The sequence below is a fragment of the Myripristis murdjan genome, chromosome 6 (genome assembly GCF_902150065.1).
Source record: "Myripristis murdjan chromosome 6, fMyrMur1.1, whole genome shotgun sequence".
NCBI classification, from domain to species: Eukaryota; Metazoa; Chordata; class Actinopteri; order Holocentriformes; family Holocentridae; genus Myripristis; species Myripristis murdjan.
The window spans coordinates 22307133-22330609 of NC_043985.1; the positions used below are offsets into that span (position 1 = coordinate 22307133).

At 42.3% G+C, this 23477-nt stretch overlaps 3 protein-coding genes across 16 annotated transcripts; 1 reads left to right on the forward strand and 2 right to left on the reverse strand.

Moving 5' to 3' along the window:
* Positions 1-690: 690 nt before the first annotated feature.
* On the reverse strand, positions 691-6546 carry LOC115361282 (B-cadherin). Its single transcript, XM_030054685.1, has 15 exons — positions 6152-6546; positions 5661-5759; positions 5412-5558; positions 5094-5249; positions 4831-4972; positions 4559-4731; positions 4344-4472; positions 3750-3935; positions 3403-3647; positions 3153-3295; positions 2780-3004; positions 2309-2533; positions 2086-2213; positions 1414-1557; positions 691-1232 (listed from the first exon to the last, which is right to left on the reverse strand). Exons 1-15 carry the CDS (start codon positions 6200-6202, stop codon positions 981-983), a joined length of 2445 nt encoding a protein of 814 aa, XP_029910545.1. The 5' UTR covers positions 6203-6546; the 3' UTR covers positions 691-980.
* Positions 6547-6957: 411 nt separating this feature from the next.
* pdp2 (putative pyruvate dehydrogenase phosphatase isoenzyme 2) lies at positions 6958-11723 on the reverse strand. 3 transcript variants are annotated; one of them, XM_030054689.1, is made up of 9 exons: positions 11707-11723; positions 10439-10583; positions 10125-10343; positions 9754-9873; positions 9361-9647; positions 8752-8857; positions 8419-8655; positions 8011-8310; positions 6958-7802 (listed from the first exon to the last, which is right to left on the reverse strand). In XM_030054689.1, the coding sequence occupies exons 2-9, from the start codon at positions 10517-10519 to the stop codon at positions 7527-7529; spliced, it is 1626 nt and encodes a 541-aa protein (XP_029910549.1). In that variant the 5' UTR covers positions 10520-10583; positions 11707-11723; the 3' UTR covers positions 6958-7526. The 3 variants fall into 3 exon arrangements, with proteins under 3 accessions (XP_029910549.1, XP_029910547.1, XP_029910548.1); XM_030054687.1 differs by lacking the exon at positions 11707-11723 and adding an exon at positions 10974-11109; XM_030054688.1 differs by lacking the exon at positions 11707-11723 and adding an exon at positions 10970-11062.
* terb1 (telomere repeat binding bouquet formation protein 1) lies at positions 11229-23019 on the forward strand. 12 transcript variants are annotated; one of them, XM_030054682.1, is made up of 25 exons: positions 11276-11308; positions 11698-11776; positions 12001-12034; positions 12367-12422; positions 12534-12644; positions 12999-13130; positions 13445-13576; positions 13933-13993; positions 14100-14218; positions 14335-14463; positions 14599-14751; positions 14862-14993; positions 15218-15343; positions 16264-16400; positions 16494-16598; positions 17063-17550; positions 17652-17734; positions 17884-17982; positions 18376-18612; positions 19578-19652; positions 19831-19902; positions 20010-20051; positions 21767-21849; positions 22219-22251; positions 22495-23019. In XM_030054682.1, the coding sequence occupies exons 3-25, from the start codon at positions 12021-12023 to the stop codon at positions 22525-22527; spliced, it is 2652 nt and encodes an 883-aa protein (XP_029910542.1). In that variant the 5' UTR covers positions 11276-11308; positions 11698-11776; positions 12001-12020; the 3' UTR covers positions 22528-23019. The 12 variants fall into 12 exon arrangements, with proteins under 12 accessions (XP_029910534.1, XP_029910538.1, XP_029910541.1 ...); XM_030054675.1 differs by having other exon boundaries at positions 11273-11308; positions 16267-16400; positions 22219-23019; XM_030054673.1 differs by having other exon boundaries at positions 11274-11308; positions 22219-23019.
* The last annotated feature ends 458 nt before the right edge of the window (positions 23020-23477 follow it).

A 23477-nucleotide genomic window follows, 5' to 3' on the forward strand; every position in this document is an offset into this window, starting at 1 on the left:
GAGAGGGATAAGAAGGGCTTTTTCACTGATTCCATGAAAATGTGTATTACAGTATTCTAAACATGAAAAAAAAATAAAAGTGTAAGCTAAATGACTTCCTCTAGATTGGAAAATTATATTTAAAAAAAAAAAAAAAAAATCAAATGGCAGTGCATATTTAGGCTTAGGTCTCATAACTGAATCACAACTTGCAATCTTGATCATAAACCCGAGGCAAAAAAAATAAGATCCACATCAAATTCCACAAATTACAATAATCCAGTTGTTTCTTTGGCATTTAAGCTGCTGATGATTCTCTGGAAACTGACTCATTTACTTAGAAACCTTAAAAAGTACCATTGCAACATCCAGAATCAGCTGATGGTGTGTCAGCACAAAAACTCTTCTGCCCCATAATGTGTGCTCCATTTACACAAAATCAACAGATAGTTAACAGTGCTCAGAGAAACTCAGACACGTGAGTAAAGTTAAGGCTTTTTACTTCAATCTTCATTCCACTTCTTTTCTTTTTGTAAAACTGAAATAAACACAAAAACACAACCATTTGGTCGCATAATGTTCACAAAACCAAGCAAAATGAATTTGTTAACAGAACACATAAATTGTACAGAATGTTTCAGAAATACATTTACAATAGAACCTACCACAATTTAGAGCTACTTATACAACAAAAAGTGTGATGATAATCACTGATCATTCTAATTAATGTTCCTTCAAATTTGCTTTGACCAAAAAACAAGGCAATCCAAAGCTCCTCATTTGCTTAGGCACCATAACCAGAAATGCACTGTGAGTGTATTGTTAAAGAAAACATTTCCATCAACATACAAAACTCCTAATTGGGAAAACAATTCACATTCACAGCTTTCACAGGGAAACATGATGAGCAGCTTCCAAAAAATCCACAAGGGGCAGCTCATGAGCAGCTCAGGCAGCAATCTGAGGACCTTGGCCAGATGGACACAGAGCTGGAGACCTATTCAGACCCATTCGGTTTTCCCTGGCAGTGTTTCTGTGTCATCGTCCTCCTCTGCACCAGCCATGTACAGGTCAGCCAGCCTGCTGAAGCGTGGCCCCGAGCAGGCCAGGCTCTGGAAGCCCTGCTCCTCGTCTGAACTGGAGGAGTGGAGGGAACTGAGAGATCCTGCCTCAGAGCCGACACCCTCATAGTCAAACACCAGGAGGGAGTCATAGGGAGGAGCGGTCGGGTCGTTGTCTGCAACATGCAGGTTCTGGAGGGGTTAAAAAGATTATATCAGTAACACAAATATATATTACAGAGCTGATTGAGGCTTGCAAAAAGGAATTATCTCATTGATACATAATGTTGACCTTTAGAGGAACACTCATATACACTCAAGATTTTATATTAACATATTATTGGCTTAACACGTAAAATTTAACCTCACTCACATCTTCAATAAAGTTACCGATCTCTTCATCCACCTGGGGTCGGAGACGGTAGAGGGGGAGGGTCTGACCAATTGGCAACACATCAGTACAAAAGACGCTGGGATGGCTGTCCAGTCCTCTGTGGAGCTGGCTCAGGTCATATTGCTGTGTAAAGTGAGGAAACAGACTCTCAAACCACATGCTAATAGCCCTCTGACACAATTCTGACATCAAAATATAGTAGCCTAACCACAAACTAGATCCTAATATCAGGTCTGCTCAGATGGGATTAGTTTAACAGGAGGAAGTAGGGCAATGTGATCATTACCACAGCATGTATGCTGTGTGACTTACTGTGCACGCCTGTAACAAATCTGGCCTATTTTACCTAGGGATATTTGCATCATAAAAATAACATCAGTTAACGCTGGTCTCAGGCAACTTGTGTGACGAGTGTGTTGGGGAAGGCCACCTTTGGGAGTAACTATTTACTTTACTATGTTACTGCTCCTAAAAAGTAACTACTTACATTTCTTAAGTACTCTTTATTAAAAGTAACTCTTTAGAATACTTTTAAGTTAACCACAGGATTAAAGCATTCTTTTAAAGTGTGCATTTTGGTGTTGGTGTTGAAAACTCCATCCCATCTAATCAGCAATTTAGTCTCCTAGCACTACTCTGGACTTCTCCTACCTGGTCCTCTTCACCTCCTCCTTCCTCGTCATAGTAGAAGATGTTGTCTCGAACTACGTCTTCAAGCAGAGGCGCCTCCTTCTCCGTGGTCCTCCCTCTTAAGAACAGGAGCAGCAGCAGGAGCAGCACTGGGGTCATCAGAAAACCGCACAATTGAAAACAGAAATAGTGAACCAGGATAGATGTAAAAACAAACAGGGAATAAATAGGATATGTTACATACACAGGATTCCAAAAATGGCTCCCAGAACTGCAGTTGCAAGAGAGGGAACGTGTGTCCGAGACTCAGGATGTGGGATGAAGCAGGTGGAGACGGCCCCTTGACAGTGGCACACCTCTACCTCCAGCGTGCTGTCTTGGTAGAGCATGCCAGCATCGTAGATACGCATCAGCACGCCATAGTCTCCAGGTGATAGCAACCTTCTAGGGGCCAGGGCTGCCACATTGCCTGCAAGGGTGGGGGCAGGGGATCTGTGTCGTCATTGTTAGTACTTTTTGGGTTAGCATTCATTGTGTGAGTCATGAGAACTGGACATCTATCATCTGACACATCATGGTTATCTTTTCATGTGCCATGAATATGTGTTTAACATGGTGTGATTACATGAGGCAGGTACCTCCTGATGAAGAGCTATCATTTCTATGAAAGGTAGAGGACCACTGGCATTGTGCACAGTGCACTGAGTTTTCTTACTTGTGGAATTGCTGCTAACGGTCCAGTTGATCCGGTGCTCTCCCTGAAGCTCCACTGTAAATGGCTCGCAGTTGCCACGTCCGTCAACGTCCACAATATCAAGCAGGACAGGAGAGGGGTCTCTGTTGCAGAGGCTGGCTCTCCTCTGCTTGATCAGAGGAGCGTTGTCATTCACATCTAACAGAGTCACGATCAGAGTCGCTGTGCCTGTAGCAGGGAATGTGTCTGGAAGTGAAGAGGGACAGCGAGACAGAGATAGAGAGAGAAAAGAAAGTAGGGTTAGTGTTCAGCCCAAATTGGTAAATGGCAAGGAAAGCTGTGCAGGATAGTTTTTATTCCTAGAAGAATGAGAAGTCCAATACAGTAACTTTACCATTATCATAAGCCAAAATTAGGACAGTGTATAGGGCATTTTTGACAAACGTTGACTCTCTGTCCATCCTGCTTTTGACTTTGACCAATCCGGTGTCTTTATCAATGGTCAGCCACTTGGCAGTGTCCTCAAGTAGCTGATATCTGAGAAAAAGAGATTGACATCCTGGTTATAATTAAAACAGAAACAATGCCTGTGTGTGTGCATGTGTGTGTCTGTGTGTGTGTGTGTGTAAACATGTATGCATTACCTAATGCTCTGTTTCCTGGCGGTGTCGGGGTCCCTGGCGGTGAGTTGGGCCACTGTGCTCCCTACAGCTGCGTCCTCTGACCTGCTCACATGCGTCTCTGCTGGGTTGAAAACAGGGGGCTCGTTCCTGTCCTCCACACTCACGGTGACCGTCGCTGTGGAGGTCGACACGGGCCTGGAAAACACAACCTCATTCTCCACCACCACCAGCAGAGTGAAGACACGAATGCTTTCAAAATCCAGTTCCTTGAGAGAGATGGAGAGCAGAAGGTTGGTGGCAGAACACAATTCAGCAGCGATACAACAAAACAAGTAATAACTGATGAAAATGGATTGGTGTGTCCCCACCTTGGCTGTAGTGATTATTCCCTCCATTTTACTGGGACCTGTACTGATGTTGAAGTATCCGCCCTCATTGCCTTTAATTATAGAATATTTGGTGTTGGCGTTGGGAGACCCGAGCTCATCCTGGTCGGTGACCTTCAGCCTAATCACCTCCACTCCAACCTCATTCTCAGGGACTGAACTCAACACCTGTGAGACAGCAAGACAAAGATGCCCTGAACCCCAGTTGTCTATCAAAAATAAAGTCAACTTGTGATGAGATTATTACCTTGGCCAACAGAGTTGTGTTTCAACTCTTCCCTTTGTTTGTTAGCAGAATACTTCAAAAACTTAAATATGAATTTGCATGAAACTTGGTCAGAGGCTGGTCATGGGCCACGGAAGAAATGATTAACTTTAGAATGGAGTCATGCAACAAAATGAAGCTCTGTGGAAAGGTCGACCATGGAGCATGGAAGAAATCTTTAACTTTTAACAAAGACTGGCCAAAGGGCTGGGTGTGATTAACAACCCTGACAGTTGCATTGGCGGAGGTATGCGTTCTACTGGGTGCTTTCTAGTTGTGAAATGCACTTATTATTTCATTGATTTACTCACAGATGTGACGGTGAATTGTGGAGCATGATCATTGCTGTCAGTAATGGTGATGACAGCCGTACAGGATGTTGTTAACCCCTCCCCCACCATATCAGCAGCCTCAATGATCAGCTTGTACTCCGGGTAAATCTAAGAGTCAGTTAGAATAAAGGTGGAAGGTGAGGGTAAAGACATCTTGGGAAGAGCAGAGCAATTTTACCTCAAGCCTACTTTACCTCTCTGTCCAGTCCACCTGCTGCCACACTGATGACTCCACTCGCTGGGTTTATGGCAAACATATTTGGTGTGGGCAATGCCGGCGCCTGAGCCTGAATGCGATACCTAACTATACCGTTGTCTGTCTTTGGATCATCCCGATCCCCTGCTGTTACCCCCATGAAGGAGTAATCTAGGTGTTGAAGCAAAAGGAGTTACAACAAGGATTACTTTGCGTAGAAATATGATTCATTTCAAAAGTGGAGGTCTCCAGCTGAATCCTTCATCTCACCGATGGCAGCGCTTTCACTCACTCTGCCACTGAAGAGGCTGTGAGTGAACTCTGGGTGGTTGTCATTCAGGTCAATCACATTGATTATGAGCTTCATGGGATCCTCGGCCTTGCCGCCCTCAGTCAGCGCGTGAGCCCATAACTGGAGCACCCAACAGAACAAGTATATAAATAAATCTTTTTCAAAATGAAAATCGCCATGAATAAGGATAAGGTTATTGGCTTAATTATAAAGAGAGTGATCATGCTGTGCTTCAGCTCACGTTGTATTTGTCCTTCTTCTCCCTGTCCAGTGACTGGGTCACAAACATCATCCCAGAGTGTTTATCTATGGTAAAAAGGCCCTCAGGTGGCTCGTCAGCTCCTGGTCCAGTGATTTTGTAGGTTACTGCCACCTTATTGTCATTGCTTGACTTAATCTAAAGCAAAATAACACAACAAATTTATTTTATTCGAATGGGTTTAGTCATGTCAGCACCAGTACAAATACATTTAAAGCACCAATTCATAACAAATAAAAAATGTTATACTATTACAACAGTCTTGGATATCACTGACAACAACAGAGCAGAGTTACCAACCTGTACCACAACTTTGGGATATGGACCCCTGTCGTTTTCTGGTAAGCTGATTGGTGGAATAACCCAGTCTCTCTTCATCCGACTGAAGCGGCTGGAGTGTTGAAACTCCATGGTGGGGAGGCGCAGGATGGCCATGTCAGATTTGCTCTGTTTCAGGGATTATGCACCACACAATGTCAAACTTTACTTCAACTGACAAAGCAAACTGATATCTAGTTAAATGAAAACTACATGCTCAAATAGTTTTACCTTTATAGTTCGGTTTCCTGGGATTTCATTTTTCGAGCAGCTGGCTCTGTTGTCCAAGCTGCATGTGGAGATTGCTGCTGCAACTAGGGCAGCCAAACACTATGGCATAAACAGTAGTCATCCATACAATCAGATATTGTAATAACAAAAAACAAAACAAAATAAAACAAAAAAAAACATTACATCAAGAATATTAAAGGTTGCTATGAGAATATGATTATTTCATGAGTAATAAAACTGCTTTTGAAGAATCATATAGTTGTACTATAGGCTTAATGCTGCAGTGAAGAATGGCTTACTTTTGGATATTTATATCATAAAATGTGGTAGTTTATATATAACATGTTGAACTCTATGTTTTAGGGGAGTAGTGAACACATTTGATTCATTTTCATTTTTCAAGTCAGAGGAATTTTCACTTTGTGGGGGCGCAGGGACACCGAAAGAAGGTAAAGGAAACACAATTTACATGACCACAGTCAAACACTCACCTGGACTTGGTACAGCACAGAAATGAGCCTCATAGTCCTGTAGTTCCCCATCAGCTCCCTAATAGTGTTAGAAACCAGCGTCTCACACCCAACAGCTCAGTCCTCCTCAGGTTTTCTCACCATCACCAGACTCTCTGAATTGAATCTGCTGCTGCAAATGTATCAACACTCTCATTACTGAGTTTTCACCTCACTAGTTAGAACGGTTGGAATAATTCCTCTTCCTTCGTCCTCAGGAATAGTCATTGTAGAAATTATTTTGGCTCCTAAACTGCCTGTGGCTAAATGTTGACTGCGCTCCACTTTGTTCCTGTTGATGCTAAGTGACTCCTGGATTGTTTGATTTTATCAGCACAAAGCTGGGAAGAAACAAAGAAGCGAAAGGTGACCCCAGCCACTGACAGACATGCTGGTATGTGTTTACTAAGCAAGTAATTTGTCCCACATTTGTCCAACACTTTCAAAAATTTCCTCTGACAGGCTATTTAAATCACTAATTCAAAATGAAGAAAAAAGAGAAACAAAACACTAATGATTTTGTAAAATATATATACATTCTACTAAAGAGACTGTTTGCAAGTCATGATGATCTAAGTGCCTGGGTTGATTTTTTTCTCACAGATGATACCATGCGTGTGTTTACAAAATACTTGATGGTCAGACCGGCTCCTCCAACAGTCAGAGCTAGAGTGTGCAATGAAATGTGTCCCACCCAATTTATGAGGACACATCATCAAATGTTCAAATAGTCTGTGCAATTTGCAAGCATGTCACCTTTGCTGACTAGCTGTTCCTTAACCAACATAAAAGATTTTAAGAGCTTTTAATCCAGGTGTGTCTATGCACAGTACATTTACACATAATTACAAATATACCTCAGAGTTTTCACATAAGTAAACAGAAAAAGATTATTTCACCAATGAATTGTTGAGCATAAAATTCTGAATCTGCACATACAAATACAGAACAAAAATACATAGTATGAAGCAAAATTATGTTTTAATGTATAGGCCAGTATTTACTCCCATTACTTCTACTCACTCTGCCACATGGTGACAAAGGAAGTAGTTTTGCCCCAGAAAATGAAAAGAAGGCAGAAAGATCTGTATTGCAACAATGGGCTGTACAGTAGTAACCTAATAAATGTCATAATCACCTAAAAATGTAACAAACTGTGTAAAGTATATGGAGTGGTAAAAAATAGCCATCTATACAATAAACACCACTTAAAACTCTCCTTTTATGTATAAATTCTTTGGAAAACACTGTTGACAAACACACTCACAGGATATGTTGCTCAAATCTGAACTGAGCTGAAGAGGATTTATAGTTACATCTCTATTTATGTCCATAGCATTCTGAAAAAGTCTGTGCATTAGCTGTGATGAGGTTTCGCCAAGTCTGAGTTCAGATACACCACAGTAACTGTGATATCGTCCCTGTACATGCGTGCCAGGTCCTCTGGGAGTGCAAGCATGGAGGCCAGTCTCTCCTGGCACAGTTCCCCATAATCCCCTGTGCCCAGGGCATGTCTGATGAGGTGTGTGGCGGCGTTGCGGTCAAGGGCAGGGGTGGCCCGGGCTCTGCGTTTCAGCAAAAGCTCATGCATCTGACCCAGCTTTAGCTGCCTCTCAGATGGAGAAACTGGAGCCTGTGAGAAAAAGGAGGGAGCAAGAAAATCTGTTAGAAATAACAAATGTGGAGAGTGCAAGAGTGTAGTTTGAATAACAAACATAATTTGATCAGCAGTGCTTGATGTTTTAGAGGAAAATAACAAGAAACAAAAAGCAAGCGGTGAATAAGTCTGATTTATGTCAATGTGTATTGTTAATCAAAATTGTTTAATTCTACACACAAACCTGTAGGTGAATCCCACTCAAGTGTTCCCCGACAAGTCGCACAGCCTCCTCGCTCCCCAGTTCATCCCACAGCCCGTCAGAGCCAAGGATGAGAAAGCGATCCTGAGGTCTCAGCTTGTGATAGGTTAGTTCGGGTGCCACATCCAGGTAGGGTGGAGTTAGGTAGTTGGGTGGAGTGTACTGGTAAAGGTTAAGAGCGTCTAAGTCTACTCCAGAGTCGAGGCCAGCTAGAACACTCTGCTGCAACTCACGACCCCACTTGAATCTCACATCACCAAAGGCACGCAGGGGCATCAGAACCTAGCAGCACAACAAAAAGACAGGACCAGTTACTGCCTTTTTTTCTAAATTCATTGATCATTTTAATGTAACAAAGCCTGTTAGTGTTGGGCCATGACAAACCCTCACCCCCAGGAGCCTGTCGTCTGTAACCACTGTGTCCCTCTCTGAAGGTGGGTGCTGTGCCCTGAGGCGCTCCAGCTCAGCCTCGTTCTGGGAGTTGTGGTCCCAGGAGAGGGGCAGAGCGCTCCATGAGCCGTCCTCCTCCTGCACCCCCAGCACTGCTCGGCAATCACCGGCATTCGCCACATAGATCCCCTCTGTGTCCACATGAGCTACACAGGCTGTGCAGCCAGCAAAGGCAACCTGGACAGATTATGATGCATATGTAAAGAGGCTGGGTGATCCTGCCTGCACTCATCTGGGCAAAACAAAGCAGCAAGGCAGACTTTACATTATTACCTGAATGGCTGTGCTTTTCATAAGGTCACTGGAAAGTGGGACCTGAGCCTCCAAGGAGATGTCAGTGTCAAGTCGCTTAAAAGCAAAGTCCAGAGCATCCGGAGGACTAAATAGAGAGGGGAACAATGTAATGGAGGGTTGTAAACTAAATATGAAAGACATGAATTCAATAGCATCACTTTTCATTTCTCTCAACATGCATAGTTACTACTTTTCACAGATGGCTGGATAAAATAACACGGTAGCAGCCCCACAACTTCTGGCACCCACCCATTTTTCTTTATCAACAAGAATCCCCAAAACACTAGTTTAAGTTGACTTAAAATCACAAGGTTTGGTAATAACAACTGATGTGGTGGTTTTAATGTAAGAGCTGACAATCCTCCTTTAGTTATCTGTATTATCGTATGCTTCTACTCAGTGATAGCAGAAAGCCAAATTAAGGAAAAGCAATATAGCAAGGCAAACAAGACAGCAAGACGGGGGGGGGGGGGGGGGGGGGGGGGGGGGGGGGGGGGGGATTTGCTTGACAGAGCAAGACTTGAGCTCTCTCCAATAAATCCACCCAGATGACAGAAGGTGACACACATCCAGCCTGCACAAACAGACCTCATGCCTTCACCGTGGTCCTCACTGGCCAGCAATTCTTGCCAGAAGACTCTGAGGTGGTCTATGTATAGTGAGGCAGATTCCCGGGAGCTGAAGTCCCCATGGTGTTGGTACCACTGTAAGATGGGAGGAACAGGTCTGCTGTGCTCCATACACCTCTCCAGCTCCTCCAGGGTCTGCTGGGGCATCATGGCAACTGCTACGTAGTACAGAAGACGCTCACTGACCGCCTGGGCACATGCCCAACCCCCATGGCCATCAAAAACTCCAAAGAGCATGCCCTTTGTCTGAAGAAGTGACAATAATTTGATTGTAAATTCACATGTGCTGTAATGAGGAATATAGATATGAACAGAAATAGGGAGATAGATGTTAATGTGGGAAAAGATATACCTGTAAGCAGGTGGCGACACTGCGACGGTCTTCATTGGGTGTGTTAGCAGCCAGCTGGTTGCTCTCAAACTTTCGCACTGCACTGAGTCCCCTGCCATCAAACTCAGGCACACTCACACACTAAAATACAGACATATAACATGCTTAGGTGGAATATAATCTTAGATGGAATATGCTGATGCCTACAAATACCAATATTTCGAAAGAGTTTTTGATTTAGGCTACAACCCAAAGACTGTCTACAAAAGATGTCTGATCAACATCTCATAAACACACTTGCCTGTGTTTCAATACCCAAAGCATCTATTCAGACAGGTTCAACTCTAGGCTTCTTCCCCCAGCCCATAGAAGAAAACCAAGCTATTCATCACCTGCTCATTAGTCCGCAGGATGCTGTCGATCTGGACCCGGTTGAGCTGGAAGTCCAGATCCTGACGGGTCGAGAGGTTGCGCCCACCTTGTTGAGACCCAGATCCTAACTCATCGCCACTGAAACACCACTGATCTGATCTGGAGCAGCCAAAGGTTGAGAACTGACGGTGCTGGGTTGGTCTTCGGTGAGGAGAGGAGACTGCTGCAAAGAGAGCAGACTGTACAGAAAAAGTACATGTAAATAAGAGAATTAGGTTATGATTGCCTGATAAATAATGCACTAAATAAAGACAATGTAAAGCAGGAGAGTGACCTGGGATGAGGCAGTGGGGGAGAGTGCAAGAGTGTAGTTTGAAGCTCTGTACAGGATGCTGGCACACACACGTCCAGACATCTCCGTGGCAGCGCAAGGAAAGCTGCTAAAATTGTCGTGCAACTCAGTCACCTCAGTGTGTGAGCTATGGCAAAGAAGAGCAGCGATAAATGATCAAGTCAGCTCGATTCCTGGTAAGACAACCGACAACCACAGGAGCTAACTTAGCTAGGGACCTGTCAGACTAATGCAGGCTACTTGAACTCAATACACAAACACCTTTCCTTCATCACATCACGTGGTAGAAGATAAAACAAAATAAGCTCAAGAAGAGCAGAATAAAACTGCCCATGACTTTTTATGAGGTAAGATAACGCTGACCTAATTTAACCTTAGCTGAAAGTGCTGGCTAGCTGCGCTAAAACGAATCAGATTAAGGCTGATGTTACTAAAAAAAAACCTAAACTCTGGTTTACTATCTATACGGTGCTAGTTACATAATGTAAATGACAACTGAATCAGATAACATACATACTCCGTTTACGATCACTTTACTTGAATCCGAAGCGGTTGACAGGCTGAACTACTCCATCCCTGACAGCGGCGTTCATACCAAAACGTCTGACGTAACTCTGCGAAAGACCCGCCCCTACTCTGCGTCTGATTGGCTAATACTCGTTGCCACTCTGCGCTTTCACTGATTAGATTGGTTAACGTTACGGTTAGGGTGGGGTTGAGTTTAGCCAATCAGAGGCAGAGTACGGGTGGGTTTTACGGAATCCGGGTGGGTAAAAAATAAGGCTTGCCGGCGGGGCAGGCATACAACGTTTTTGTTCACATCCTCGCCCCCCTTTATCTGACTAAATTCAGGTATTCAAATATCCGTGTTTCATTCATTTGTCCATGCGAGAAGTTTCTGTAAATATTCTTCAGTGTAAAAATAATATAAAACGTCCCTCAACTCGGGTGTAGTTTTGTTTTATACATAAACAAAGCCCTTATTCAAATAATTACCCTCTTGAGCATATCATTCCCTGCGCTGCCACTCTGAAGTTTCCTAAAAAAAAACAGTTACAGCCTGATCTTTCTAAGCCTTTTTCCCCTCAACTGTCAACAGTTAGTGTGTTATCTCACCAAACAGCGTGAAATATGGCAGATAGGATGGCCAGTGAACGAAAACAGCCTATTTTTTATTTTGTTTTAAGCATCCATTACACTGTTTTGGAGCTAACTGACACCTTCCCGCCCGCAAAGTGCAGTTATCGTACCAGGGGCGGACCACACAGCTTGGCTCTGCTGTTTATCGTTTAAATTAGGATTTCGGCATCGTCTCCTTTGGTAAGCGTTATTATGGCAGCAGCTTGTCCAGAGTCTCCGTTAATTAATATTTTTGGACGTTAATCTTTCCTTTGCGAGAAAGCTAGCTTGGTCGAGTTTTTGTTGTGTCGATGTTAGCTCGGTTGAGTAATGTTATATACATCAACAAAACAATTCAGATGTGGACAATTGGAGATTTGTTTGAGTAAAGCAACTGTTAACGGTCCTACTATCTTTGTTTTCAGTGTTTGGTGTCCCTAAATACATGATTAACGACAGGTGGGTAAACAAAATTAACATGATGATGTGTTTTCATTTGGGTACGCATTTGGGGGCTATTGGATCCCAGGCTTTTTTTTTTTTTTTTTTTTTTAGCTGTATGAAACATAAATATCGACATTTTATTGTTTCAGTTGTTTTGGAGGACATCGAGGAATGATAACATGCCATTTATGTTGAAAAACCTTCCCTCTGCAGCAAGTTTTATTTGAATGTGTGTGTGTGTGTGTGTGTGTGTGTGTGTGTGTGTGTGTGTTAGTAAATTTGAAGGTAACAGGTGGGTTAACTCGAGTGAATTGTTCAAATTGTTGACATTATGTCTTAAACTGCAGATACAGTCCGATCAAGAGGGAAATGGAATCTGACACCTGCTCCTTGCCATCTCCAGGTGTTTCAATCACTGATGTTCCTGTTTGAGGCCTGTGGTGGTATTTAATCACATTATTATGTCTCCTGGTACTATGGCCTGGTTTGTGTGCATGCTTCTCTTCTCTTGCAGCCGTAAAGAGAGATCTCAGTTTGCTGCTGGAGTGTGTAAAGTTCCAGATGAAATATCCAGAGTTGCAGAAACAAGCTCTCCTCACCATCGGTTCAGTCTGCGAAAAGAAAGGTCACCATCAGTAAAAACAAACAAACAAACAAAAAAAAAAACATTCAGACTCACTCAGTGCAGCCGGTTAATCAGACTCTATTGTTTGCCCATATCAATCCATTCTTTGGCATTAATTTAGCAGGCTCTGTGAATAAAGTTCAGGTCAGTGTTTGTAAATTCTACTAATACCTTGACTAGGGCTGCAGCTGTATGTTATATTTCACTGTTGATTAAACTATTAAGCTTTTTTTTTTTTTTTTTTTTTGACAGTATTTAAATTTTTTGTCAGTCGACAATGTCAGTGTATCTTTCAGTACTCTCTTTGTGCATATTTACCACTGTCTATTCTAAATTTCTTTGTCAATTTTTCAGAAGATAATGTGCACCTGTTCAGAGGAATGGGAGGTGTGACAGTTGTGTATAGCCTTTTCAAGTCCAGTATTGCACATTTAGATGTGAAGGAGACTGCGCTCTTCACACTTGGCACACTGGCCGAGACTAATGGTAGGTGTGTCTACATGTGTGTTTGTGTATTTTTAATGTTTGTAGCACTGTTCTTTATGGTATAGATGCAATCGTAGAATAATCATTGTTCCCTGTTTTCCAGTTTTCTCTAGTTTACTAAATATCACAGAATTTGGAAATGTGCACAGTGTTAGCATTGCATCCACATACAGTACATTAGTGTTTTTAATAGTGGGACTATTACTGCAGTCTGGCTCATGTGTATTGTAGTACTGGAAAGGTTCAAATGTAAGTTTGTTTTACGATAGGTCATTACTTTATGGACTCATGTTGTGTGTGTCTCTTCTTGCTAGTGTATTGCAAGCATTCTCTATGCAGAAAGGAGACGTTCTCAGATCTTGCTGACTGGTTGGTGAGAGAGGACACGTCACTGACACAGAAGAGAGTGGTTGTCTATTTGCTGTCTGTGCTGGTAGCCAACAACAGTAAGATTGAGCCTCAAGAAAGACTTAGGTTTAAGGATAATTCCAATTTGGAGTCTGGTATGAATGCTTTACAGTGAAGTAAGCAATACATTTTTCATCACAGTCAAGCACCATGATGGCAGGAACAAGGGAAATAAGACATGTTGGAAAATAACTGGAATTTTTCATTTCATTTTTGCATTTCTCTCAATATACATTTTCTTTGGTTTGACTTGGTGACAAGGTCATGAAAGATGTTTTTTGCTTGCAGGCAATAAAATCTAGTGTGAATTTGATACACGGTGTCTGACAGTATTATGATCCAACTTTTACTAATCACATTTCTGAAGCCCTAATCATTCTGTGTGCTGTCACAGAATCAGGACAGACCTTTGCCCAGACCACTGGCTGCCTTGACATTCTCCTGGATCTATTCACGTAAGTTGTGTCACTTTGCAGTTTTACATACTATGTTACAATAGAGTTTGTCATGTTTGTGAGCATTTGCACCCTCATACAAGCTTAATAACATTCCTATTTCCAGGACCAGTTTTCCCTTCTCCACAGGGGCCACTCTGAAACAAAGTAATATTACTCAGACCTACCAGCTTTGGTCATCTGTGTCTAGTGCGCTCTGTGGCTGTGTCAACAACCCTCAGAATGGTAAATTTGTCTGGTGTTTGTGTTTTACTCAGTACCTGTACCATCCTAGCCACTTCTTAAAGTTCCAGAGAGAGATCAGGCAAGTTTTTCTCAGTTGTCTTTCTTTTGTTCTCCAGAGGAGGGACAGCGTATCTGTGTGAAAGCCTTCCCCATAGTAAAAACCTGGCTCGAGCAGATCACTCTGCACCGCACTGACATTTTGAAGCCGATATGCTCCTTCATTGCAATGACAGTTGGCAGCAACTGTAAGTACAGCTGGAGGAACACAGGAGAGCTGGTTCTAAATTTGTGATTTAAAAAAAAATACTCTAGTTAAATGATCTAAAATTATACCAGAAATCATTTTATTCAATGCTCATGATTTCTTTTGTTTTGTCCAGTTTGTGTTCAGGAGAGATTTTCCACTTCAGGGGGTTTGGAAACTCTGACCCTTGCATTGGTTCGTTTGGCATCTGAGGCAGATAAAAGTCTGTTGTCTTGTCAGCTCTCGGCCACTTTGACCAAGACCTTGTCAGCCTGCATTACTGGCAATGGTGAGTATCTTTCTCTCTCTCTCAAAACACACACACACACACACACACACAAATTATATTTCACTAACACATCCACACAATTTCCTTCATTCAAAACACCTTGTCTGTAGCTCCTCTGGCAACAGGTTTGGCTCAGTATGCTGTGGTTCCAAAGCTCCTCTCCCTCTTGTCCAGTCCCAACCTGGACCCTGAGGACAGGCTGCCTGTGGTACTCACCCTGGGCTTTTGCACTGAGGCCTCTGGTAGGACTTTACCATGGTGTGCTATGTCTTCCATCTATATATTTCTGTTTGTATTGCAATTTCTGATTCACAGTTTACCTTTAACACACTTTGCTGATACCATCAATCATAGAAACTTCAAATGAGATCAATGTTTTTTCTTCCTTCAGGGTTACAACTCAGTCTTAGTACCACCCTTGTATTGAGGATTTCCCTTTTCACAGTTGTGTGTCTTGTGTCTGTAGAGGAGCACCAGTCCCAGTTGGTGCAGAGTGGAGGTCTACCACCCATCATCACTTTACTTACTGAGTCCTCGAATGAGGAGCTTGGGAAGGGTGCTGCCTTCATACTACAAACCTGCAAACAGGCCAGTGAGTCAAAGCAGTCTGTATACATTAAAACAACTATTCTATACATATCACAGGAATAACAGCCTCATTTATCCTTAAAACAGATCCTAAATTAAGTAACCCCACTAATCAGTAATAGGCTCTTATTTTCTTACTTTGTAAATGTGGATTTCAGGCTTTTCTGTAGTGCTTTACCATCATGATAGATTACCTCGACCAAAAACACCTTGACTAGAGTGTGAATCACTCACTCACTTATTATTTACATAGTTTTCATTGTGACTAATAAGTTGCATATTTTCTGACAATCACAGTAAAACTGTTTCAGTATTAGTTTATTATATAAAGTATAATTTCACACTATGCCAACTTTTGTATTTTGCTGTGTCAGCAAAGCAATATCTCAAGTTATTTCTTTCATGCCAATGAAAACCATTTGTACTTACCACTTTACTTGATTTACTTGATATTCATACCTTTATCCTACAAGTATACGTTGAAATGAATCTGGCTTTTTGAAAGAAAACTAGAAAACAGATAATATACAGATAATATAATAGACAGATTATATACTTTTGCATATTAAAGAGAAGTGGCAGAAAGACATCCACTACCACCTTGACTAGTGTTAGCACCTCCGCTGTTCAGCAGGAAGGACCTGGGGTCAGTTCTTAGCTCTAGCCCTTTCTCTGTGAACTTTGCATCTTCTCTCCATGTTTCATCCCACATTTAGAAAGTGCAAATCAGCTAAACTGGTATGAGTTTGTGTCTTTTTGTGAATGTCATGTGATGGACCTGTGTTTCTTCCTGCTTGGATTAACACCAGGCCTTCATAACCCTGAAGAAGGGTTATGAAGAATAGAGAATGGGCATATTAATGAAATATGGGTTGAATGTGAAATATAGAGCTGTCCTAATGATATAATTGACTCTGTGTGAAGTAGTGTCCATGGGAGCACCGGTCCCTATAGCAGCAACAGAGGATGTAGAAGCCATGGAGCCCCATTCAAACATGGAAAGCTACTGGAGGTCAGCCAGAGAGATACTGCACAGGATTGAGCTGCTAGAGAAGGGACAGGTGAAAGTCAGGCATGCTCACACACATGGCCACAGTCTAATCTACACAAACATGCAGCATATTTTAGTCATAGATGTCTATGTTTATCTTTAGGTGGCTGAGAACGAGCACGGAGGCATGGATTCCACAACTCCAGCAAAAGAGCTGTGCCGTCCACCTCAGTTTACAGCTGCTCCTTCACATGTATTTTCAATGCAGGTCAGTGGAGCATTCAATAGAGGGGGTGGCAGAATGTCTGAGGTATGGTTGAGAGGAAGAGATGAGGAGATGACAGATGAGAAATGGAGAGATTTAGAAGGCCAAAAGGAGCCAAAAGGTGGAGAAGAAAAGTTGAAGAACCACCAAGAGCTCACTCTAGATAAGATAGGAAGAGGAGGAGAGATTATATGCTGAATAGCAGAGTGGATGAGGGCATCTATTCCAGTACAGCCTGTGCTTGCAAGGGGATGTCAGAATAATATGTGAGCAGAGAGGCGTCAGAGGGAGGAGCATCAGTGTGAGGACAGAACGCTCCCCCTTTTGTTAGGAGTGGACTGTTGAATTAAGAAATACCTTGGCTCACACATTGCGTACACACTATCATTTCATTTTAAACCACCAGTTGAAGTGTGCTGTGCCACTTAATGTGCATCACAGACTGTAATATGTGTGTTGTTTTTCAGGGGTGTGTGAAACGGCAGATCTTCAGGGAGAGTGATGAGACACAGAAATGCACACTTGCCAGAAGAGTGCATGAGGAGAAGAGCCATGGTATTCACTTGCACCAGAAGCATCAAAATGAAAGCGTTCATGCGGCGTATAGACACAGCAATGCTCCTGATCATGTGGAAGCTGGGAATGACGTCACCAACCTTCAGTGTCTCAGATCAGCACTGGAGAAGAGGGACAGTAAGGAAGACTTGAGGAATGCGATCTTTAGTTTAAGTACCCTGGGAGAGAGGGACAACAACACACGGTGCTCTCAGCTGGTCCCTGAGAAGCATATCACCAATGATACATCTGCCCCAATGGCCCAAACTGGAGACCGGGTCCCAGGACATGCACCCAATGGAGCGGATGTGCTGTGTTCAGTGTGTAAGGGTACCGGAACCGTGCAGTCTTCCCATGTAACATCACTAGAGGGAGCCAGAGAGCAACAAACGACAGAGAGGTGATCAGACAGAGCACCATAACAGAGATTCAGTAGATTACTAGGCTGGGCAGATAAATTCAGTTGACTCCCATGTTTGTGTTTTTTTTCTCTCTCTTTAGCCAAGAGTTTAAGCCCCCAGCGCCAATGAGCCATGGTGTACCAAAAGGGACGGAATCAACTAATGATCACTGTAGAAAACACGGTTTCATTACTTAAGCGCATACATTATTATTCCACAGCAGCAGAAAACAATTATCCTTCCCTGGAATTCTGGTGTTGAGTAAATGTTTGATTTGAAGTTTTCCTCCACCAAGTGATAATGGCTACTGCCTCTCTCTCTCTCTCTTTTAGATGTTTTCTGTCTATGTTCTGAACAGATGGACAATGAGAACAGCGAAACGGGGAAGACTGCAGTGGCCTTAGACACACTATCTCATAACAGGTGCTCAGGTAGGAGAACATGGAGTTTCTCTTTATTTTCCATGTTTTATTATCTAAGAGTCATCAGGAGTACAAATGCAGGTTATGTATAGGTCAACCATTTCAGTACTTTAGTATGAATTTACCAGACAGTCCTATTTACAGACAGTCCTGTTTTAAATAAGTTACATATATAAGAATTAATCAGTTCTTAGCAGTGTTTCATGTAGCCTTTTTTGTGGCTGTTTAGGGTGGGGATAGTTTTGGTCATTACATTCTCATTGCATCATCTCCATTTTGGGATCAGCTCCAGTATGTTGCTGTTAAACAATGGCTTTTATTTGGATGCTTCCATCCTATCATGTGGACAGTATTGCCACCAGTATGTTAATCCCCTTTACCCTTCCTCTTGTCTTTCTCCAGGCTGCGGGTTACATTTTCACGAGGTGACCAGCAGGACATTTGCGGCTCTGCAGAGCTCCTGTAACCACAGCTGTGACTTGCACAAGGTTCTCCATGAGGCCACAGAAAGGTTCAGGGCTCTTCATTGCAAGTTACTGCTCAGCAGAGAGTCCCAGCAGGGCACCGCAGAGCAGGAAGATGCACAGTCTGAGAGGGCTTCAGAGGCAGAGCCACAGAGAGCCCGAGAACAGTGGAGAGGTAGGAGGAATTAGCAAGGCACCAATACAATACTGGGATAAAATGGAATATTGGGATCAAAGATTTTACCCAAGGTTAATATCCACTACGGAAGCCCTGAGTAACATGTCAGAAATAAAAGCAAACTGTCTTGACTTTCTCCATTTTTGGTACATAGAACACTATTTCTCAAATATTGGGAAAAAGGATTTTATTTCAATTATGTTGTCCAGTGACCCCATACTAAATGGCACAAGCCTGCACTGTTTGGCAAAAGAAAAAAAAAAATCCATATTAGCATTGAAAATGTGGTATTGGTTACATTTATCAAAACATCACACCTAGCTACCAAAAAATGTATTACTACTGATTGGAAATCCTCCTAACTCCTATATTATTCAGTGTGGATGAAAAGAAGTTTCCTCTAAAAACACACCTTATTTGAAATATACTGTCATATTGAAAATACAGGGTATTTTAGACAGATTTGAAAGATTTGAGTCATGAAGTACATTCAGTATTTATTATATTTTTTTATACATCAAACATATATGTTTATCTACTTAGCTGTTTTTTTCTTTATCCTTTTCTATAGAAGCACTTCTTGGTTGGGATTGTTAGAGTGTGAAGGGTTAATGGGATCTTATGTTGAATTTTGATCGCCTCTCTATGTAAATTTGTGTGGTAAGTGTCTAAGTACACTGTATGTCTAACTTGTGTATTTGACATTTTCTTCAGGCACTAAATGCTGTTACTTAACAACTGTAATGAGGTTAGCATTGGCAAACATGCAAAGGCAACATAAGCTGACTACTACCTCATTATCAGTAGTTTTGCGGGGCAACGAACAGTCAGTGCAAATGGGGTACCTCCTTAGGGCATTAAAGACTATGTTTAAAATTTCTTAGTACAAAATTATATGATTTATCTTTAATTATTGATGTACTGTGAAATTAAAATGTCTGCTTTCTGCTTCATTGTTCCAGAAGTTTCTCTGACTCCCATACACAGAGGGCCAAAGGGCTCCCAACAAGGGAAACACCACAGGGGGAACTACAATGGTAAGTCATATGCACACACACGCACACACACACACACACACACACACACACACACACACACACACACACACACACACACACAGGTAGCAGTGTGCCTCTCCCAAAAAGGTTTATTCTTTTTATTATGTAAATGGATAAAGTGAAAATGTGAGATTATCTCCACCCTCATTTTTGTCAGCCATTGGCTTCACCCTGACTCCCCTGCGTAGAGGAGCTAACATGAAGACATTCATGCCTCATAACAGGACAGGTATATATATGACATGGTCATATAACAACACCATATCATTTATTGCACCTGTCTTTTATGTTTGGCTGATTAAGAGGTAATGATCCTTTCATGATCCCTTCTCTCAGGTCTGAGCCTGACTCCTCTGAAAAAGCCTTGTCTCCCTGAAGGTATGTTCTGTTAACTCTTGGGTCTATGGCTTGGCTTTGGGTGTTTAGATTGATTTTAAATGTGTGTTAGTGTGTGTGCGAGAGAGAGCCTGTGGCATCCTGAGCTGTCCTCATGAGTGTATTCCTGGCAGCAGACTGGCTAAACAGAAGGAATGTTGAATCCCAGCCAGTGTTCTCACAGCGCAGGCCAGAGCTGGTTCAGAGCAACACAGCTGTATTAAGCTGTTTCACACTCTGTAGAACACCCTGTGTGGGTGTGTGTGTGTGTGTGTGTGTGTGTGTGTGTGTGGGTGTGTGTGTGTGTGTGTGTGTGTGTGTGAGAGAGAGAGAGAGACAGAGACCCAATGCTTGTGGTCTATGACAGTGGCAGGGCTGAAAGGAACACCATTTTAGTCTCTTCCGCATTGCAAATTTACATGTTCTACACTTTTATGTGTTTTTTGCTTTTTATATTGCATGGTGGAGCAGTTTCCGTTCCCCTGGTAGTTTTATACTGCTTCAGTTTATTTTAACGCGTAATCACATCTCAGCCAGGTTGCTAGGTCAAAAAAAAACTCAAAAGTGATGGTGATACATGCTGTAGTTAGTAACAAATTTGTTTTGAGATGCATTGTAGTGCCCATAACAATTGTGTATGTTTTGTGCATTTTTCTGTATTTTTATGACGTGCGTTTATGGTTTCACATGTATTTTAAGAGTATCACTAAACGATGTGGTTTTTGTTTGCTTCCCTTGAACCCGGGGTGCACTCTGTTATTTAAACTGGGAGGTCACAGATATAGACACACCGTCCCAGCCATCCCCCATGTATTATACCATGTGTACTCTAAGAATCTTAGGCTTGACAAACACCCCAGTGAACCATAATGATGTCTGTTGACTTAATAACTGTACCATGTTGTAACATTTGCAGGTTTATTTGCACTTTCCACTAGGGCTCCAGCTGTAATCGTAGCTTTCTTTTCTTTTTTGCCATCCAAGTCTTTTTTGCTTTTCGAGTTTTGTCTCCCTGTTCTTGATCAGACTTTGTTCAGACTAATTTCTAATGGTGTACCATGGCAGCAAAGGCTCTGTGCTGTGTCCATTCCAGGCCTAGGCCCCTTCCTTGCCTTTGTGCTTTCATGCAGTGATTTACTGTATCTCTGAGTACTTCTGAACATAATGCCCTTCTCAGCTGCCTCTCTTTGTCAGACGTACTCCAGTCCAGACTGTCTGTTGTCCTTTCGCATCCACATCTAATCCCATTTCATTGTTGGATATTTTTTTTTCCTCCACTGTCCAGAAAACTCTCATTCCATCTGTTGAGCAAAATCTTTTCTTGTTTGACTGTTGTCTCCACCCTTCTCTTCTACCCTGTGTTTCACTCCTTTCTGTCTTTCTCCCTTTCTTTTATTCTGTTCCTCCCTCTCCCTTCCTCCAGTCAGTCGTTCTTCTCCTCCTCTATTGTTGCATGGCAGCTGTATTAGGCATGACGGATGACGTAATGTCACTCCGTTGAGGCTGAGGGGGGGCAAGAGAGAAAAAGGGGAAAAAAAGAGAGATTGTCTTTCTATTCACTCCAGTCTGAGGCCCGTTGATGTCTTGTTGTGTAACAGAATGAGGTGTCCAACATCTGTACTTGGCCTGTTGTCACTGAGTCTTTGTCACATACATATACATACACACACACACACTGTCTCGCACACTCAGTTGCTGTCCTGTATTTCAAAATACAGAAAGAAGAATGCATCTTGAAAATGGAGGCCGTGCTCCAGATTATCAGCTGAAGACTCAGGCTAGCAGAAAGCCGTCTTCCACTGTAAGAGTTTTATTTTTCTGATGCAAAAAGCACATGTTTAGCTTTTTACACCCGAGTCTACTATTGCCAAATGTGTCCTGCTCTTTATCTCAGTACTGAAAAGTATCTGTAGAATGCATGGAGGAGATGTTTAGTTGAGAGAATAAATACAGTGACTGTGGCAAAAAAGTAAACTGTACAATCTGCTGTTTGAACTCCCAAATCGTTCTCTCAGAACAAGAGGTGGAAGAGGAGGAGGTACTTCATGGTGTATTAATGTGTGCACATGTGTAGTCTGTCTCATGATATACAGCGCGCTGCCCAGTTGCACACTTCTTACCTGCTGTGACTCACTGTTACCTTTCTTGTGTCTTCCACCTTTACTCCTAGTGGAGGAAGAGGAAGAACTTCACCCAGGAGGAGGTACGTTACCTGCTGAATGGCGTGAAGACATACGGCTTCTCCTGGAACTCCATCTTGTGGTCATACCCCTTCCAAGCTGGACGTGCCAATGTTGACCTGGCTAAAAAATACAGGCGACTAATGGCAGCAAAAGGAAATTAACTTAAACATAAGATACTTGATCTTTTCCTCTTCAGCTGTCAGATTGCATTGAGATTAATTGCCTGAATGTCCTCTCTGTTTTTTGTTTTGTTTTTTTCCCAGAAAGCTGAAGCCCAGAATGTGAGTTGCACATAATCCTGGCCCTAAGACAGTGGAACAGCCGATGGCCGTCTGTAAATAAACAGCATTGATTTATTTATAAGACCTTGATTCTTTTGGTTTTGAAATGCTGTATTTATTTGCACATAATCCGAAATAGCCAGAAAAAATATATTGAAATTAATAAACTTACTTTGTATTTTGCATAAAATCTTTTACTGGAATGGCCATTTCTCCTTTAAGGGTTGACTATTTGCTTGTTCAGCTTTTGAATGCCAGTCTTCTGCACAGCGTTTCCAGTATCAAGTTCAGCTTTTGCTCTCTGCCTACTAATACATGGAAATAGTTTCTGTGGTAGTTTTTTGTTCTGCATTAAAGCAGATATTGCACTTTCTGAAAATGTATTTTTGACTTTCAGTATTGTCTAGTTCCTGTGCCACAGTTATGTCTATATAGAATGATTCAGTTTTTCATAAAAGTCTGTAAACCATCTTTCATGAAAATTAAATAAACTGAAATGTGACCAATGGGTAAGTCAGTGTCCCTTGTGTCTTACTTCCTTACCATACAGTGTCACGGAAACGAATACTGAGAAGCTCTGGTTTGTTTGTTTTTGTGCTTTGGCCATCGCAGTCCATAGAGAGACAGGAAATCAACAAGAGGAGGATGGACTCAAGTCCAGCCGTTTTGTTTATTGAGCTGAAAGCTTCTGGTATGACAGGAATCACAAATAGCGCAAATCATGCTGCTTATCATCTATCCTGTGTGCATCGAGAACCAGCTCAGTCTCTTAACTCTGTCCTTTACTTGTAGGCCAGCTTAACTGAAATCACTGTCTAAGGAGTGCCTCTCCCACTCCATAGGGACCCATCAAATCTTTGCCCTGCCCTGAGGCTTAGGCTGTTACAGCGAGGAGGGGCTGGAGGAGACAGAAAGCTGAGTTAAATGGGAAAACCACTGAATCTCAAGTCGTGTCGTCTTTCCTA

Excerpts from the sequence above, each read along its gene's own strand:
- LOC115361282 (XM_030054685.1), bottom strand. The coding sequence starts at position 6,202 with ATGGGGAACTACAGGACTATGAGGCTCATTTCTGTGCTGTACCAAGTC. Across the intron at positions 3,936-4,343 it reads CACAATTCACCGTCACATCT|GTGTTGAGTTCAGTCCCTGA; the intron begins GTGAGTAAATCA and ends GCTGTCTCACAG. Across the intron at positions 3,296-3,402 it reads GCCAGGAAACAGAGCATTAG|ATATCAGCTACTTGAGGACA; the intron begins GTAATGCATACA and ends TCTTTTTCTCAG.
- pdp2 (XM_030054689.1), bottom strand. The coding sequence starts at position 10,519 with ATGTCTGGACGTGTGTGTGCCAGCATCCTGTACAGAGCTTCAAACTAC. Across the intron at positions 8,656-8,751 it reads TGAAAAGCACAGCCATTCAG|GTTGCCTTTGCTGGCTGCAC; the intron begins GTAATAATGTAA and ends TAATCTGTCCAG. Across the intron at positions 7,803-8,010 it reads TGAGTGGGATTCACCTACAG|GCTCCAGTTTCTCCATCTGA; the intron begins GTTTGTGTGTAG and ends TTTTTCTCACAG.
- terb1 (XM_030054674.1), top strand. Across the intron at positions 13,131-13,444 it reads CACACTGGCCGAGACTAATG|TGTATTGCAAGCATTCTCTA; the intron begins GTAGGTGTGTCT and ends TCTTCTTGCTAG. Across the intron at positions 19,903-20,009 it reads CATGCCTCATAACAGGACAG|GTCTGAGCCTGACTCCTCTG; the intron begins GTATATATATGA and ends CCCTTCTCTCAG.